The following is a 14895-nucleotide window of genomic DNA, read 5'->3' on the forward strand; positions in this document are numbered from 1 at the left end:
AACGCATCATCCTCCGACACTTCCGCCATCTGCAATCCGACCCCACCACCAAAGACATCTTTCCCTCCCCACCCTTATCTGCTTTCCGGAGGGACAACTCTCTCCGTGACTCCCTTGTCCGCTCCACACTCCCCTCCAGCTCCACCACACCCGGCACTTTTCCCTGCAACCGCAGGAAGTGCTACACCTGCCCCCATACCTCCTCCCTCACCCCCATCCCAGGCCCCAAGAAGACTTTCCACATCAAGCAGATGTTCACCTGCACATCTGCCAATGTGGTATACTGCATCCGCTGTACCCGGTGTGGCTTCCTCTACATCGGGGAAACCAAGCGGAGACTCGGGGACCGCTTTGCAGAACACCTACGCTCGGTTCGCAACAAACAACTGCACCTCCCAGTCGCGAACCATTTCAACTCCCCCTCCCATTCCTCAGACGACATGTCCATCCTGGGCCTCCTGCAGTGCCACAACGATGCCACCCGAAGGTTGCAGGAACAGCAACTCATATTCCGCTTGGGAACCCTGCAGCCCAATGGTATCAATGTGGATTTCACAAGTTTCAAAATCTCCCCTCCCCCCACCGCATCCCAAAACCAGTCCAGCTCGTCCCTGCCTCCCTAACCTGTTCTTCCTCCCACCTATCCCCTCCTCCCACCTCAAGCCGCACCTCCATCTCCTACCGACCAACCTCATCCCGCCCCCTTGACCTGTCCGTCCTCCCTGGACTGACCTATCCCCTTCCTAACTCCCTACCTACACTCACCTTTCCTGGCCCCATCCCCGCCTCTTCGACCTGTTTGTTTCCTCTCCACCTATCCTCTCCTCTATCCCTCTTCTATCCGCCTCCCACTCTCTCCCTATTTATTTCAAAACCCCCTTCCCCTCCCCCTTTTCTGATGAAGGGTCTAGGCCCGAAACGTCAGCCTCTCTGCTCCTATGATGCTGCTTGGCCTGCTGTGTTCATCCAGCCCTGCACCTTGTTGTCTCGGATTCTCCAGCATCTGCAGTTCCTACTATCTCTGATTAGAAAACATGCTTCTAGTCTAAGACAACCAAGAAGCTAATACTTACAGCAGCATTTGACAACAGTTATGAAGGCAGAGTTGGTGTGAAAGTGCGCATCCAAATCAGATCCAAAGGCAAGACCAGCATAATGCAAGACTAGCTGTTTCTTACTCTCTCAAAGCCCAAGTTGAAGTGGACCCAGAAAAGTTTGCAAAAAAAAAAAAAAGGATACACCAGTGATTATGTAACCCTGGCTGTAGTATTGCTCAAGCCAAACAAAACTACTGTGACTTTCCAGTCCCCTGCATAATTCAAATAAGTAATAGCTAATGAGCATAATCCATTACTGACCTCTCAATTTCTTTGAGGAGTTAGCAGGATTTAAGATATTCAAGTGGACTGAGAGCCAGCAGTACATCATGATAAACACATATACGGGGTTCTACTCTTACGTGAAGCTGTCCCGTATGCAAGATCTTAACAAGTTTTCCAAGCTACAATGGATTTTGCAAAGACTGGTGCATTGCTTGCTCAATCAAGATGATGTATTCATTGCAGGCACAAGAGGAAAATATTCAAGTGTTGGATTAACTGCTAAACAGGCTCATTATCCATTTCACAATGTGATCAAAAAGGCAAGTTTGTCTTGCTCTAAATGTCAGTGAAAAGGGCTGCAGCAGTGAAGAAAACAGAGGCTATAGTCGAAGCCAAAGAAAACAAAGTTAAATCTTTTCTAGGTGGGGTTCAAAAATCAATTTCTGGCTGATCTTGTAGACAGACAAATGCAAAATGGGAATGTTCTGAAACACAGTAAGATGCAAATGATGCATGTAAGAGAAGTTTGAACAGTGATGCACATTAAGACATCATAATATGAAGCTGGCTTGTGACAAGTTACTGCTTTAACTCTATAGTATTATCATTTGTCATAGATCACAGTTAAGAAAGATCCATAGTATTTGTGTGGCATACCATGACTAAAAATGACATTAAAAAAGGAAGTGTTTGCAATCAGCTTCAAAAATCAAAAGTTCCACCATTTTGTATTCATCAGAAATTTCACACTACTAAAAGGTCACAAATACCTAGCAGCCATTTATTCTTTAATTCATTCAGGCAATGCGAACTTCACAGGCTGGGCCAGCATTTATCCCCCATTTCTACTGCCCTTCAGAAATCGATGGCAAGCTACCTTCTTGAACCACTGCTGTCCATTTGTGAAAGGACACAAAGACACATATTTAAAAGTAATTGGCTAAACAACCAAAAGAGTTGTGAAAAAGGGAGTGGAACAGCAGAAAAGGCAGGCTCAGATATTCAAAAGCAATTTAGACTGTTATTTGAAAAATAATGTTCAGGGTTTTGGAGAGAAGGCAGGAGAAGTGCTCATTAGACAGTCACAATGTGGACATGATAAACCTAATGGTCTCTTTCCATGCTGTCACAACTGTGATTTCTGTTATTGAAGTGTCATGTGAGCAAAGGTGCATCAAATGGTGGTAGCAAGAGGATTTGGGACAAACTCCAGGCTGAACAATATAAGACATGAGCGGCATACCAGAACTTCAAGACAGTCACAGGGCAGGCGTTGAGCACAGTGGCCATCACCAAGGAAAAGGTGCTGGGGAAGCTAAACAGTCTGAAGGTGGATAAATTACTGGGACCAGATCGACTATACCCCATAGTTCTGAAGGAGGAGGTGGTTGAGAGGGTGTGGGAGTAATGATGATCTTTCAGAAATCACTGGAGTCAGGGAGGTTCCCAGTCGACTGGAAAATGGCTCATGTAACACCCTATTTAAGAAGGGCGAGAGGCAGAAGACAGAAAACTATAGGCCAGTTAGCCTGGCCTTGGTCGTTGGTAAGATTTTACAGTCATTCTTAAGGATGAGATTGTGGAGTACTTGGAAGTGTCATAGGGCTGAGACAGCATGGTTTCCTCAAGGGGAGGTCATCTCTAATAAATTTGTCAGCATTCTTTGAGGAAGTAACAAGCACATTAGGCAAAGGAGAGCCAATGGACATTATCTATTTGGATTTTCAGATGGCCTTTGACAAGGTAATCACAGAGGAGGCTGTTAAATAAGATAACAACCCATGACATTAGGGGCAAGGTACTGGCATGAATAAAGGACTGACAGGTAGAAGGCAGAGCATGGGGGATAAAGGAGGCATTTTCAGGATAGCAGCCAGTGACTAGTGGAGTTCTGCTCTTAGACGTTATGGTCTTATGGAACACGTGGACGATCAGTAGGAACACCTTGACAGGAAGTTTTGTTTATTGGTCTAGTCTAGAAAGTAATCTAAAAATCATGAGAACGTAAAGACTACCAAAGTATAGAAATAAGGCACCAAAACTCCTTTACACTCATCGTCAACTATACAATTTCTACAGTTCAAACAATAGACATATTATGATCCATTTTTGTTTATGAATTACAAGAAAAACAGGTCATAAAATAGTCCCTCAATTTTGTTGTTCTCTTATCAAAATTTCATGAAGCAAAAAGGGTATCAAATATACCCATGATACTTTTTGCCATTGAGCACTGAACAGAGCAAATGAAAGAACTACTTGACATTTAAAAAAAACACTGAAGGAACAAGCATTGTGTGGCATTCAAATTTCAGAATGAAACGATGACTGGCTGATTTCTTGCTGAAGTAAATATCAACTGCATATTCCACTACACAATATAAACCTGTTGAGCTTTTGATGAAGATACAATTAAGAGCACAATTGAAACAATCAGAAATTGCTAGAGATACTCAACAGGTCTGGCATTATATATGTGGAGAGAGCATTTTGAAGCCAGTGACCCGACTTCAGAACTGGGTGGTTAATGAAGCATTAACTCTGCTTTGTTTCCATATGTCGTCATTGTCTTCAGGAATAGTGCCAGAAGACTGGAGACTAGCAAATGTTGTCCCCTTGTTCAAGAAGGGGAGTAGAGACAACCCTGGTAATTATAGACCAGTGAGCCTTACTTCGGTTGTGGGTAAAGTGTTGGAAAGGATTATAAGAGATAGGATTTATAATCATCTAGAAAGGAATAATTTGCTTAGGGATAGTCAACACGGTTTTGTGAAGGGTAGGTTGTGCCTCACAAACCTTATTGAGTTCTTTGAGAAGGTGACCAAACAGGTGGATGAGGGTAAAGCAGTTGATGTGGTGTATTTGGATTTCAGTAAAGCGTTTGATAAGGTTCCCCATGGTAGGCTATTGCAGAAAATACGGAGGCATGGGATTGAGGGTGATTTAGCGGTTTGGATCAGAAATTGGCTAGCTGTAAGAAGACAGAGGGTGGTGGTTGATGGGAAATGTTCATCCTGGAGTTCAGTTACTAGTGGTGTACCTCAAGGATCTGTTTTGGGGCCACTGCTGTTTGTCATTTTTATAAATGACCTGGATGAGGGCGTAGAAGGATGGGTTAGTAAATTTGCAGATGACACCAAAGTCAGTGGAGTTGTGGATAGTGCAGAAGGATGTTGTAGGTTACAGAGGGACATAGATAAGCTGCAGAGGTGGCAAATGGAGTTTAATGCGGAAAAGTGTGAGGTGATTCACTTTGGAAGGAATAACAGGAATACAGAGTACTGGGCTAATGGTAAGATTCTTGGTAGTGTGGATGAGCAGAAAGATCTCGGTGTCCATGTGCATAGATCACTGAAAGTTGCCACCCAGGTTGATAGCGTTGTTAAGAAGGCGTACAGTATGTTAGGTTTTATTGGTAGAGGGATTGAGTTTCGGAGCCATGAGGTCATGTTGCAGCTGTACAAAACTCTGGTGCGGCCGCACTTGGAGTATTGCGCACAGTTCTGGTCACCGCATTATAGGAAGGATGTGGAAGCATTGGAAAGGGTGCAGAGGAGATTTACCAGGATGTTGCCTGGTATGGAGGGAAGGTCTTGAGGAAAGGCTGAGGGTTTTGAGGCTGTTTTCGTTAGAGAGAAGAAGGTTTACAGGTGACTTGATAGAGACATACAAGATGATCAGAGGATTAGATAGGGTGGACAGTGGGAGCCTTTTTCCTCGGATGGTGATGGCTAGCACGAGGGGACATAGCTTTAAATTGAGGGGTGATAGATATAGGACAGATGTCAGAGGTAGGTTCTTTACTCAGAGTAGTAAGGGTGTGGAATGCCCTGCCTGCAAAAATAGTAGACTCGCCCACTTTAAGGGCATTTAAATGGTCATTGGATAAACATATGGATGATAATGGAATAGTTTAGGTTAGATGGGCTTCAGATAGGTTTCACAGGTCGGCGCAACATCAAGGGCCGAAGGGCCTGTACTGCGCTGTAATGTTCTATGTTCTATAGACCCTCTCAGATCTGCCGCGTTAATTCAGCAATTTCTGTTTTTGTTTCAGATTTCCAGTATTCTCGGTGTTTCGTTTTACTTTAAGGACAGGATTGTGTCTGGTCCTATCAAATCTAACTGTTAAAGTTAAACAAACACTTCTGTTAAAACATTCAGACTACAGAAGATGCAATTGCAGGCAAAATAAAGATGTTTGCGTTTTGAGCCTTCCCCCAAAGTCTCACACATGAAATATGGGAAATGTAGTAGCAAGTAGAACCAAAAGATTCACTTTTAAAGTGTACAGTTCAATGAAAAATGTCAGTGTAAATTAGATCATCCCCGCAAGGAATGAATGAAATCATAAGCACTTAGAGCTCACGCTAAAGTTTGAGCCAATCCAAACTACAATGACTATCAACCTGGAAAAAAAAACAGAATGTTTGAGCAGTCCAAAACCTGATTTTGCCCCTCAGGAAGGCTTTGTAACCTAGTTACTAAACTTTATTTGTAGACAGTAAGCAAGAATTAGAGTGTGAAATACACTTAGAAATTTAGGGCACGGCTAGAATATTTAGTTGGTACATTGCATCGTTATTTACTAAGGAAGAACAAGCTGCTAAAATATCAACAAAACAGAGACGATAGAGGAAATGAATAGGGTGAAAATTGATAGGAAGGATGGATTCAAAAGGCTGACTATGCTGAAAGTGTATAAAATACCCAGCCCAAATGGCATTTTTTTTTAAAAAAAATTCACAGGACTTCATTGAAATCCCAATGATAATTGCAGTATGCATTCTGTAACTGCTGATCACAGACTTTTGTACTGGGAAACTAAGTTACGCTATGCGTTAAAGTAGAATTACTGTAAAATATGAAAACATCTTGCTATGTAATTTCAGCAATTCCACAGTGATTGGATTACATTGTTTTGACATGTGATATAATTTTGGGTTGCAGTCAACAGGGGTAAAAGGAGGAAAATTTATTTCTTGTCAAAATAAAAATTCTAATCATAAGGAAGGCAATCTGAACAAAAGAATGTTTTAAAATATGTGGTGTTTATCTAGGGAGGCATTGTCGTTCGAATGTCAATCCAGAGACCCAGGTAACGTTGTGGGGACCTGGGTTCAGATCCTGCCACGGCAGATGGTGGAGTTTAAATTCAATAAATATCTGGAATTGGGAGTCTAATGATGACCATGAATCCATTGCCGACTGTTCACTTATGTACTTTAGGGAAGGAAACTGCCATCCATACCTGGCCTGGCCCACATTTGAGTCCAGACCCACAGCAATGTGGTTGACTCATAAGTACTGTCTGGGCAATTAGGGATGGACAATAAACGCTGGCCTCACCAGCAATGCCCTCATTCCACAAACGAATAAAAAAGTTTACATCACTATTGTGTATATTTATTCATGTTGCCAGATGAGAAATGTCCAGGAATTTGCAAAAGTGAATACTTCATGTGGTATAATGCCACTGATTGACAGTGCACTAAAGATTGTTGCCCACAATTATATCACCATATATGAAAAGGAAAATAAACATTCATTATGAAACATGAGCACATGATTTTTTTTTATTGTACACAAAGCTACATAGTACGAACATGCTTTTTGTATATGAAGACCCAAACAATATTAAAGTTTTAGTTAATTAAGGGTTCATTTTTTTTTAATGCATTCAGACAACGGGATCCTCACTGGTTGCATCTGCAATAATTGCTCATCTGTAATTGCCCTTGAGGCGGCTTGGTGGGGGTGGGGTGGGGCGGAAAGAGGGGAGGGGGCGCGGTGGTGATGGTGTTTGCCTTCTTGAACAACTACAGTCCATTTGATGTAGGTACACCTACAGTGCTTTTAAGGGAGGGAGCTCCAGTATTTTGACCCAGTGACAAAGACAGTAATACATTCATAACCATATAAACAAAATATGCATAGTCAATAGTATTTTGAGAGAGACTTTGTTCTCATCAAGGTGAGGGATTTGATTTTGGACAACCCTGTAGGTGCCCCGAGGAGGACAAATGTAGCATAAATGGGAAGCGAGTAGCAGATTGCAGTGTGGGATATATACATCAGACACATACATGCGACATATAAACAGCCTAACCCACTGTGCACCACATATACACATACACCACCTCCGCGTGCCCACATATACAAAGTTGCTGTAGTCCTACTGAAGAGCTTCTCGCATTAGAGAGATGATTGGTGGTAGTTTAACTTGAGGGTCATCACACCTCAAGTAAGGGGAGAGGTCAGAATCATAGAATCCTTACCATGCAAAAAGAGGCCATTCAGTCCATCAAGGCTGCATCAAGCCTCCAAAGAGCATCCCACCCAGACCAAGGCCCCCAACCTATCCCCATAAGCCCATAGTTACCATTGGTAATCCAGCTAGACTGCGCACCCCTGGACTCTGCAGGGCAATTTGGCACGGTGAATCCACCTGCACATCTTTGGACAGAGAGAAAACTGGAGCATCCAGCAGGAACTCGTGCAGACACCTGTAGAGCATGCAAACTCCACACAGAAGCCACCCAAGGCTGGAATCAACCCTTTCTGGCACTTAGGCAGTAATGCTAACCACCGAGTCACCATGCCACCCAGGGTGATGAGAGTCCTTCATGGTTATCTCAGCTGGCATTAGAATTTAACCCACATTGTTGGCGTCACTCTGCATTGCAAGCCAGCCATCCAGCTAACCGACCTAACCGACCCCACTCACCTTGACTAGTCTATTGATTCTTTCCTGCAGTCTTTCTTCATTATCAGTCATATTTGTCCAAGATTTGATCATCTGTAAACTTTAGTCATACCACTTACATTCAAGACGAAATCACTGATACGGACCACAAAAGCAGAGGACTTAGCACCGATTTTAGAATTCCCACTAGAAACGGACCTCTGATCACAAAATCAACCACCAGAATCACCCCTTGTTTCTAAGCAAATTTTATAAGACTGAATTAAAGTACACAATGGCACAGTATTCAACTCTTATCAGTATATATTAATAACCCTGACCTTGTGTATACAGGGTGTAATTTCAGAATTTACAGATGACATGAAACTCAAATACAGTAAGCACTGAAGAGAGTAGCAACAAATGTCAGGAGTACATGGACGAACTGGTGAAATGAGCAGACACATGGCAGATTAAATTTAATGCCAAGTAATGATAAATTATTCATTTTCTTAGAAAGGTTCGAAGCAATAAGCTAAATGGTACAATTTTGAAGAAGTGTTGAAGCTCAGAAATACCTGGGATTTTATGCACGAGTCTTAGAAGGAGGCAGAACAAGGTGGGGATGCTATTAAAGGCATATGCAAGCCTTGGATTTAGAAGTAGAGGCACAGAATACAAAATGAATTTACACTAAATCTTATAATAGACTGGTGTGGTCCAAGTTGAGGAATTGTAGCCACTTCTGGGTTTCATACTTCTAGGAAGGGTGTCAATGATTTAAACAGGATGCACATTTAAAATAACTATCAAACAAATAAAGGGTTATACAGTGTATTACTGGCTGGAATGAGCTGCCCGAAAAAGGTGATGAAATCAGATTCAGTAAGAAGTTTCAAAAGGGAATCAAGTAAATACCTGAAGTACAAAACTTTGTACACAATTGCAAAAAATAAGTAAAACTAACTGTATAACTCTTTGATACAGCCAGTAGAGGCAAAGGGCTGAGAAGCCTCTTTCCATCTTATGACCAAGACACCAAAGCTGTAGCCTTGAAATCAGAACAGCAAGAGTCAATTAACAGAATACACAATCATTCCACACAAATAAAGTTGTTGTTATTCTAGGCAATTTACAGCTAACTTCATAAAATGTGCTTGAGCGCAAAGTTTAGCACGGAAAATTAAGCTTTTCGTGTTTAACACTTCTGGAAAGCACTTTACGCAAATCAATAACAGCAGTCAATTTGTGGTTTCTAAGATGTTGGTGGTATCGCTCAATCATTAGTTCCATAACTGACTGACAAATTTCAGATTAAGTTGAGGTGAATAGTATAGCAGTCATTTGTCAATTTCAAGCAAGTCTGGTGGTTTTCCAAACTGCACAGTGGTCCTCTTACCCATCTGCTCAAAACTGAGGAAAGTGTGATTACAGTGCTACAGCATTATCTTCCAAAAGCTAATTTGTTATTCAAACCAGTTAGTTGCCAATTCAAAAGCGCTACTATCTATATATTCTTGTGCGTTTGGATGTTTTAGTTAAAAGTAGAAATTAGAAATTCCATCGAGATCAGTACTTTCAGATATTAAAAACAGCCTGATACACTTCACCAAGCCATCCGATGTACTTTGCAATCGTCTCAATCATCCCTATAAAAAGTCAAATAATGCTCAAAGGACACTGAGTCAGATGGGACGGGGGCCACAGGGGCCTTTACGACATAACCCGCAGCTTGTCAAAAACAAAGCCCTTAAATCGCGGGTAGGCAGTGCTAATTCTTAGAAGACGCAAGGAAGGGGTTTTCAAGTATTAAGTGGAAAAGTAAATCAGATGCGTGCGTGTTATTCACAGTAACAACCCTCTCTGCTCATACACAAAAAAAGACGCTGACCATGCCTACAGTATAGCCAGGTTAATTTCGAACAGATCAATTTCCATAAAACTGTCACTTCGCTTTCCGCCTCTTTAGTCGCCACTGCACCCCCACCCACTCCGCACTATTTGGAAGCGGCTGTCATGCCCTTTCCTATCGCAGATCGAGTCTGGATTTCTGATTGCGTACAGCATCTGGTTAATTAAAAGAAACCTTAATCCTTTCGGCCAGGTGCAACACAACCCATGGCAATAAACCGCCTAGCCTGCCTTGGATTCCGCATCGGCTCCCCAACAAAAATGCCATACCGACAAGAATTCACGTCAACGTTTCTGCCTTGATAAACAGGAGTAATTACTCCTCCCCTAAACCTTACAAGACGATTTCTTACCCCCAAACCCCAGTTCTCAAGGGCACAGATTAAGGACAAATTTAATCGCTACACTTTAAATAAAGACTCACCAAATTAAGCACAGTCTCCACGATATCCCGGTTGCTGACCTCCCCAACTTGGATGAGGCCGATGACAACGGCGAATTTCATCTTAATATTCCTGATGGGCACAGAAGGGTTAATGCCAGAGATGGACACCATCGAACCCACCGTGTCTGCTGCTGTCGCTGTCGGCGGTGGTGGCTGTGGTTTAGTGCCAAGCTCCAGACCCCCGGCCCCGGCTTCTCCTCCAGTATCTAAGCCGGTGTCTTCTCCAGCTCCAGCCGGAGCCGGAGGCTGCATGTTTACCGGCAGTGCCGGTTTGTCGCTCGCCATGTCCTTCGACCCGAGCAATTCCTGTTTCTCACATTCACCGGCACCAGAGAAATAGAAGGGGGGGGGGTAGAATATTCTGGAAAAAAAAAGCTCAGCAGAATTCAACCCACACCAGAGAGAGAAAAACGATCAGATACAGAGAAATAGAGAAGTCCTCCCTTTTAATAAATGACAAGGTTCGATCTATATTTGAGTTCGATCTCTCCTTGAATTTAAAGACAGAATGACTGCAGTTTATTTTGCTGCCAAACCACTCGCTACCTTATCATTTTCTCCGCCATCTTCTGGACCCTCGCTGCAGTCAGCTCGGCTGCGCATGCGTACTAGGCGTCGGCGGGATCCGTTAGACAAGTCTCAGGTGTCCAGGTGACAAGTGCACATGTTGCCAGCTCAGAGCAGTCAGTGGAGGGGGAAATCAGCTTGTGCCCAGAGAGAAAAACAAACCGCACCGCATCAACAAAGCACAAGTAGAAACCATTAAACCCGTTTATTCAGGTCTGAAGTTCTTTCTTATTTCGTGGTCCTTTTCCACGAACAAGCTAAAGTGATGAAAATGCTGAGACATTGTTCTAATTGCCTCCAACCATGACTAGTGTCATTAGGAAGCACCACCAACCAGCACTTGGACGAGTTTTCAAACAGTTATTATTGTGAATAGCATACGTCTGAAAATATCTGCAATTACGTCAAAATACAACTGAAAGGAGTACGGAGTAAAAAGGGTTGTCTACACTCTTATGAAGAGTGAATGCTCTATTATAGCGAATTGCTCATTAGGATTTTTAGGAGTGGATCAAACTGCAAGCGTTTTAGTTTTGTGTAATGTAAACATTTAGGCCGTTATGCTTAAATTATGATTTTAATTTTGCCCGTTCACAAGTCGGGTTTGACTATGAAGAAGTTTTGAAATTAAGAAAAAAGGATTTTTTTCCAATCCAGCCGTCTCTAGAATACCCTTCCGTACCTTCATCCTGGAAATCCAGTTGACTCCACGGATTGTACAACATTGATTCATACCGACATTCCCGTAACGTCAGAGAAAAAAAATAATCGTGTTATTTTATGCAGCATCTAGTTAGTGGGAAAAACAAAGGTCAAGGAAGTGTCTATGTTCCATAACTGCAGAACCCAAATAAATACTTTCAACAAAACCACTAATCCCTTTGTTTGCCTTATTGCAGAAATTGAGAAAGCGACTTTAATACGCATTATTTCGGAAAGCAACCACTTTAACCTGGATGTAAACTCAAGATCGCCTTCCTATTCATTATAGCTTAGAACTGTGTGAAATTAAATCTTTCCATACTCCGTTTTCCATATTTTCTGGCACAATAAAAGACTGGCATTTACAATCAACCAGACAGACAGTTTAACAAAGGAGTTATGGATCATTAAACGACAATACTGATTTTTGTTAACGTAGGGTAACGAGGAGCTAGAACAAGAAATTTAGCTGAAAACTTTAAGAACGTCGTGAGATGAAGTGACCTCAACTTTCTTTGGAATGTTTTAGGACTACCACGAGGGGAAAAAAAAAGGACGACTACGGTAGAATAATAGCTTATTAAATCACTACACTGTTTTGTTTAAAAATGTAATTTCTATCAAATAACTTTGCTTCATGGACAGCTACAACCAAATGTTTATACATTTTTACACCAGGGCTTGATTAATTTTGGACTTTACCATTTGTAATGAGACTTAAAGGGAAGTAATTTTATCCAGTCCTGAATATGTTTAACGAAATCTTAAATACCCGAGTTATAAATAGACAACCGGCATTCAATAACGTACTTATTCGTTCCTATTTATATGGGCTATTTTTCATATAGAACAATTGAAATAAGGGAGAACTTGAAATGAAAAGACGTGCTCGTACATTTTATTAAATAAGACATTACTTCTACTTCTTTCATTGTATTCACATCGTACCTTCTGACTGAAAACCTTTTAAGTCATTTTATACCTCAGTGCTAATTTTAGCATGCATAAATACTAACTATTTTCAAAACAGTCCTGACGTTACTTTTGAGACAGCCAGAACTGCAGATGCTGGAGTCAGAGACAACACAGTGTGGAGCTGGAGGAACACAGCAGGCCAGGCAGCATCAGTGGAGCAGGAAAGTTGACGTTACAGGTCAGGACCCTTCTGCAGAAAGTGGTGGTGGTGAACTGGGAAATAAATAGAGGAAGGGTGGGGCTGGGGATGGTGATTGGTGAGTGCAGGTGGGGCGTGGTGGGGATTGGTCAGTGAGATTTGTTTGGGGCTGATGGGTAGGAGAGAAGATGGATGGGTTGTGTCAGGTCAAGGAGGGGGATGAGAGTAAGGGTTGGACATGGGATGAGGCAGAATATGAGGTGTTGCTCTTCCAGTTTGCGGTTGGTGTCATTATGGCACTGGAGGAGGCCCAGGATGGACATGTCACCCAGGAAGTGGAAGGGGGGTTAAATTGGTTGGTGATGGGAAGGCGTGCTGCTTGTCACATACAGAGCACAAAACAGTCTCCAAGTCTGTGATTGGTCTCACTGATGTAGAGGAGGCTATGTTGAGAGCAGCAGATACAGTAGACCAAGTTGACAGATGTACAGGTGAACCCCTGTCTGAGATGCAAGTTTTGTTTTCGACCTTGAAACGTACATTTATCACTGTATCGGTGCTGTCTCGTGCTCCCACAAGGAGCTTGAACAGTTCATCAACTTTACTAACACCTTTCACCCCAACCTCAAATTCACCCGGACCATTTCCGATACCTCTGTCTCCTTCCTAGACCTCTCCGTCTCATTCTCTGGTGATCGTCTTGAAACTGACATCTATTTCAAGCCCACCGACTCCCACAGCGACCTGGACTACACTCCCCTCACCCAACCTCCTGCAAGAATGCGATCCCCTATTCCCAATTCCTCCACGTCCACCATGTTTGCTCCTAGGATGGACCGTTCCACTCCAGAACATCCCAGATGTCCTCCTATTTCAAGGTCTGTAATTTCACCCCTCCGGTGATCAAAAATGCCCTCAACCTCTTCTCTTGCATTTCCCGCACTTCTGCCTTCACATTCCCTGCCCCCAACAAAAATAAAGACAGAATCCCCCTTGTCCTCACATAGCACCCCACCAACCTCTGCATCCAACATATCATTCTCCGCCAATCCATCACCTATAATCCGACCCCACGACCAAAACGATATTTCCCTTCCCACCCCTTTCTGCCTTTTATAGGGACCGCTGTCTCCGCGACTCCCTCATCTGCTCCACACTCCCCACTAACTACACCACCCCCAGCACCTTTCCCTGCAACCGCAGGAAATGCTACACCTGCCCCTACACCTACCCCTACACCTCCATCAAGTCCCAAAACAAACTGTTCATATCAGACAGGGGTTCACCTGTACATCCGCCAACTTGGTCTACTGTATCCACTGCTCCCGATGTGGCGTCATCTACACTGGTGAGACTAAGCGTAGATTCATAGAACATCTGTGCTCTGTACATGACAAACGACAACACCTCCCAGTCGCCAACCATTTTAACTCCCCCTCTGACTCCCTGGATGTCCTTCCTGGGCCTCCTCCGGTGTCACAATGACACCACTTGAAAACTGGAGGAGCAACACCTCATATTCTGCCTAGGGAGCCTACAGCCTGATGGCCTAAACATGGAATTCACCAATTATAAAATCTCCCCACTCCCTGCCTCATCCCAGGTCCAACCCTCCCTTTCATTCCCACTTCCTTGACCTGACACAACCCATCCATCTTCTCTCCCACCCATCATCCCACTGACCAATTCCCACCACTCCCCACCTGCACTCCCTATCACCATTCCACCTATCTTCCCCAGGCCCACCCCTCCTCTCTATTTATTTCCCAGGTGCCTTCCCCTTTTCTGAAGATGGGTCCTGACCCGAAACATCAACTTTCCTGCTCCTCTGATGCTGCCTGGCCTGCTTTGTTCCTGATGTTGCTTTTGTCATATATTAAATACTTCCTTAATGCATTGTATAAGACAAGAAGATTTTGCTTCTGATTTACAGCAGACAATATTTAATTAGTATTTGAGATTTATCAGGCTTGCGTTTAATGCCAGAGTTTTCTTTATCTCTTACACAATTACTTAAAATTGAGCTTCAGGATGATAATTTTTGAATAATTTATTCTAGGTCTTCAGGGCCAGTGCTCACAGGCGTAGTACAGCCATACTGTTTCTTACAGAAATATTCCTTGTTTATTTGTTTGGCGGTTTCCCTATC

General features: G+C 43.0%; 1 protein-coding gene across 1 annotated transcript in view; it reads right to left on the reverse strand.

Moving 5' to 3' along the window:
- Nucleotides 1-10648, reverse strand: part of nbeaa (neurobeachin a) — an 831637-nt gene extending 820989 nt beyond the window's left edge. Inside the window, exon 1 of the mRNA XM_048597909.1 lies at nucleotides 10343-10648. Coding sequence (XP_048453866.1) covers nucleotides 10343-10648 — 306 coding nt within the window. The remainder of the gene's footprint in view (nucleotides 1-10342) is intronic.
- Between the last annotated feature and the right edge of the window lie 4247 nt (nucleotides 10649-14895).

This window comes from Rhincodon typus, chromosome 6, assembly GCF_021869965.1.
Source record: "Rhincodon typus isolate 14 chromosome 6, sRhiTyp1.1, whole genome shotgun sequence".
Classification (NCBI taxonomy): domain Eukaryota; kingdom Metazoa; phylum Chordata; class Chondrichthyes; order Orectolobiformes; family Rhincodontidae; genus Rhincodon; species Rhincodon typus.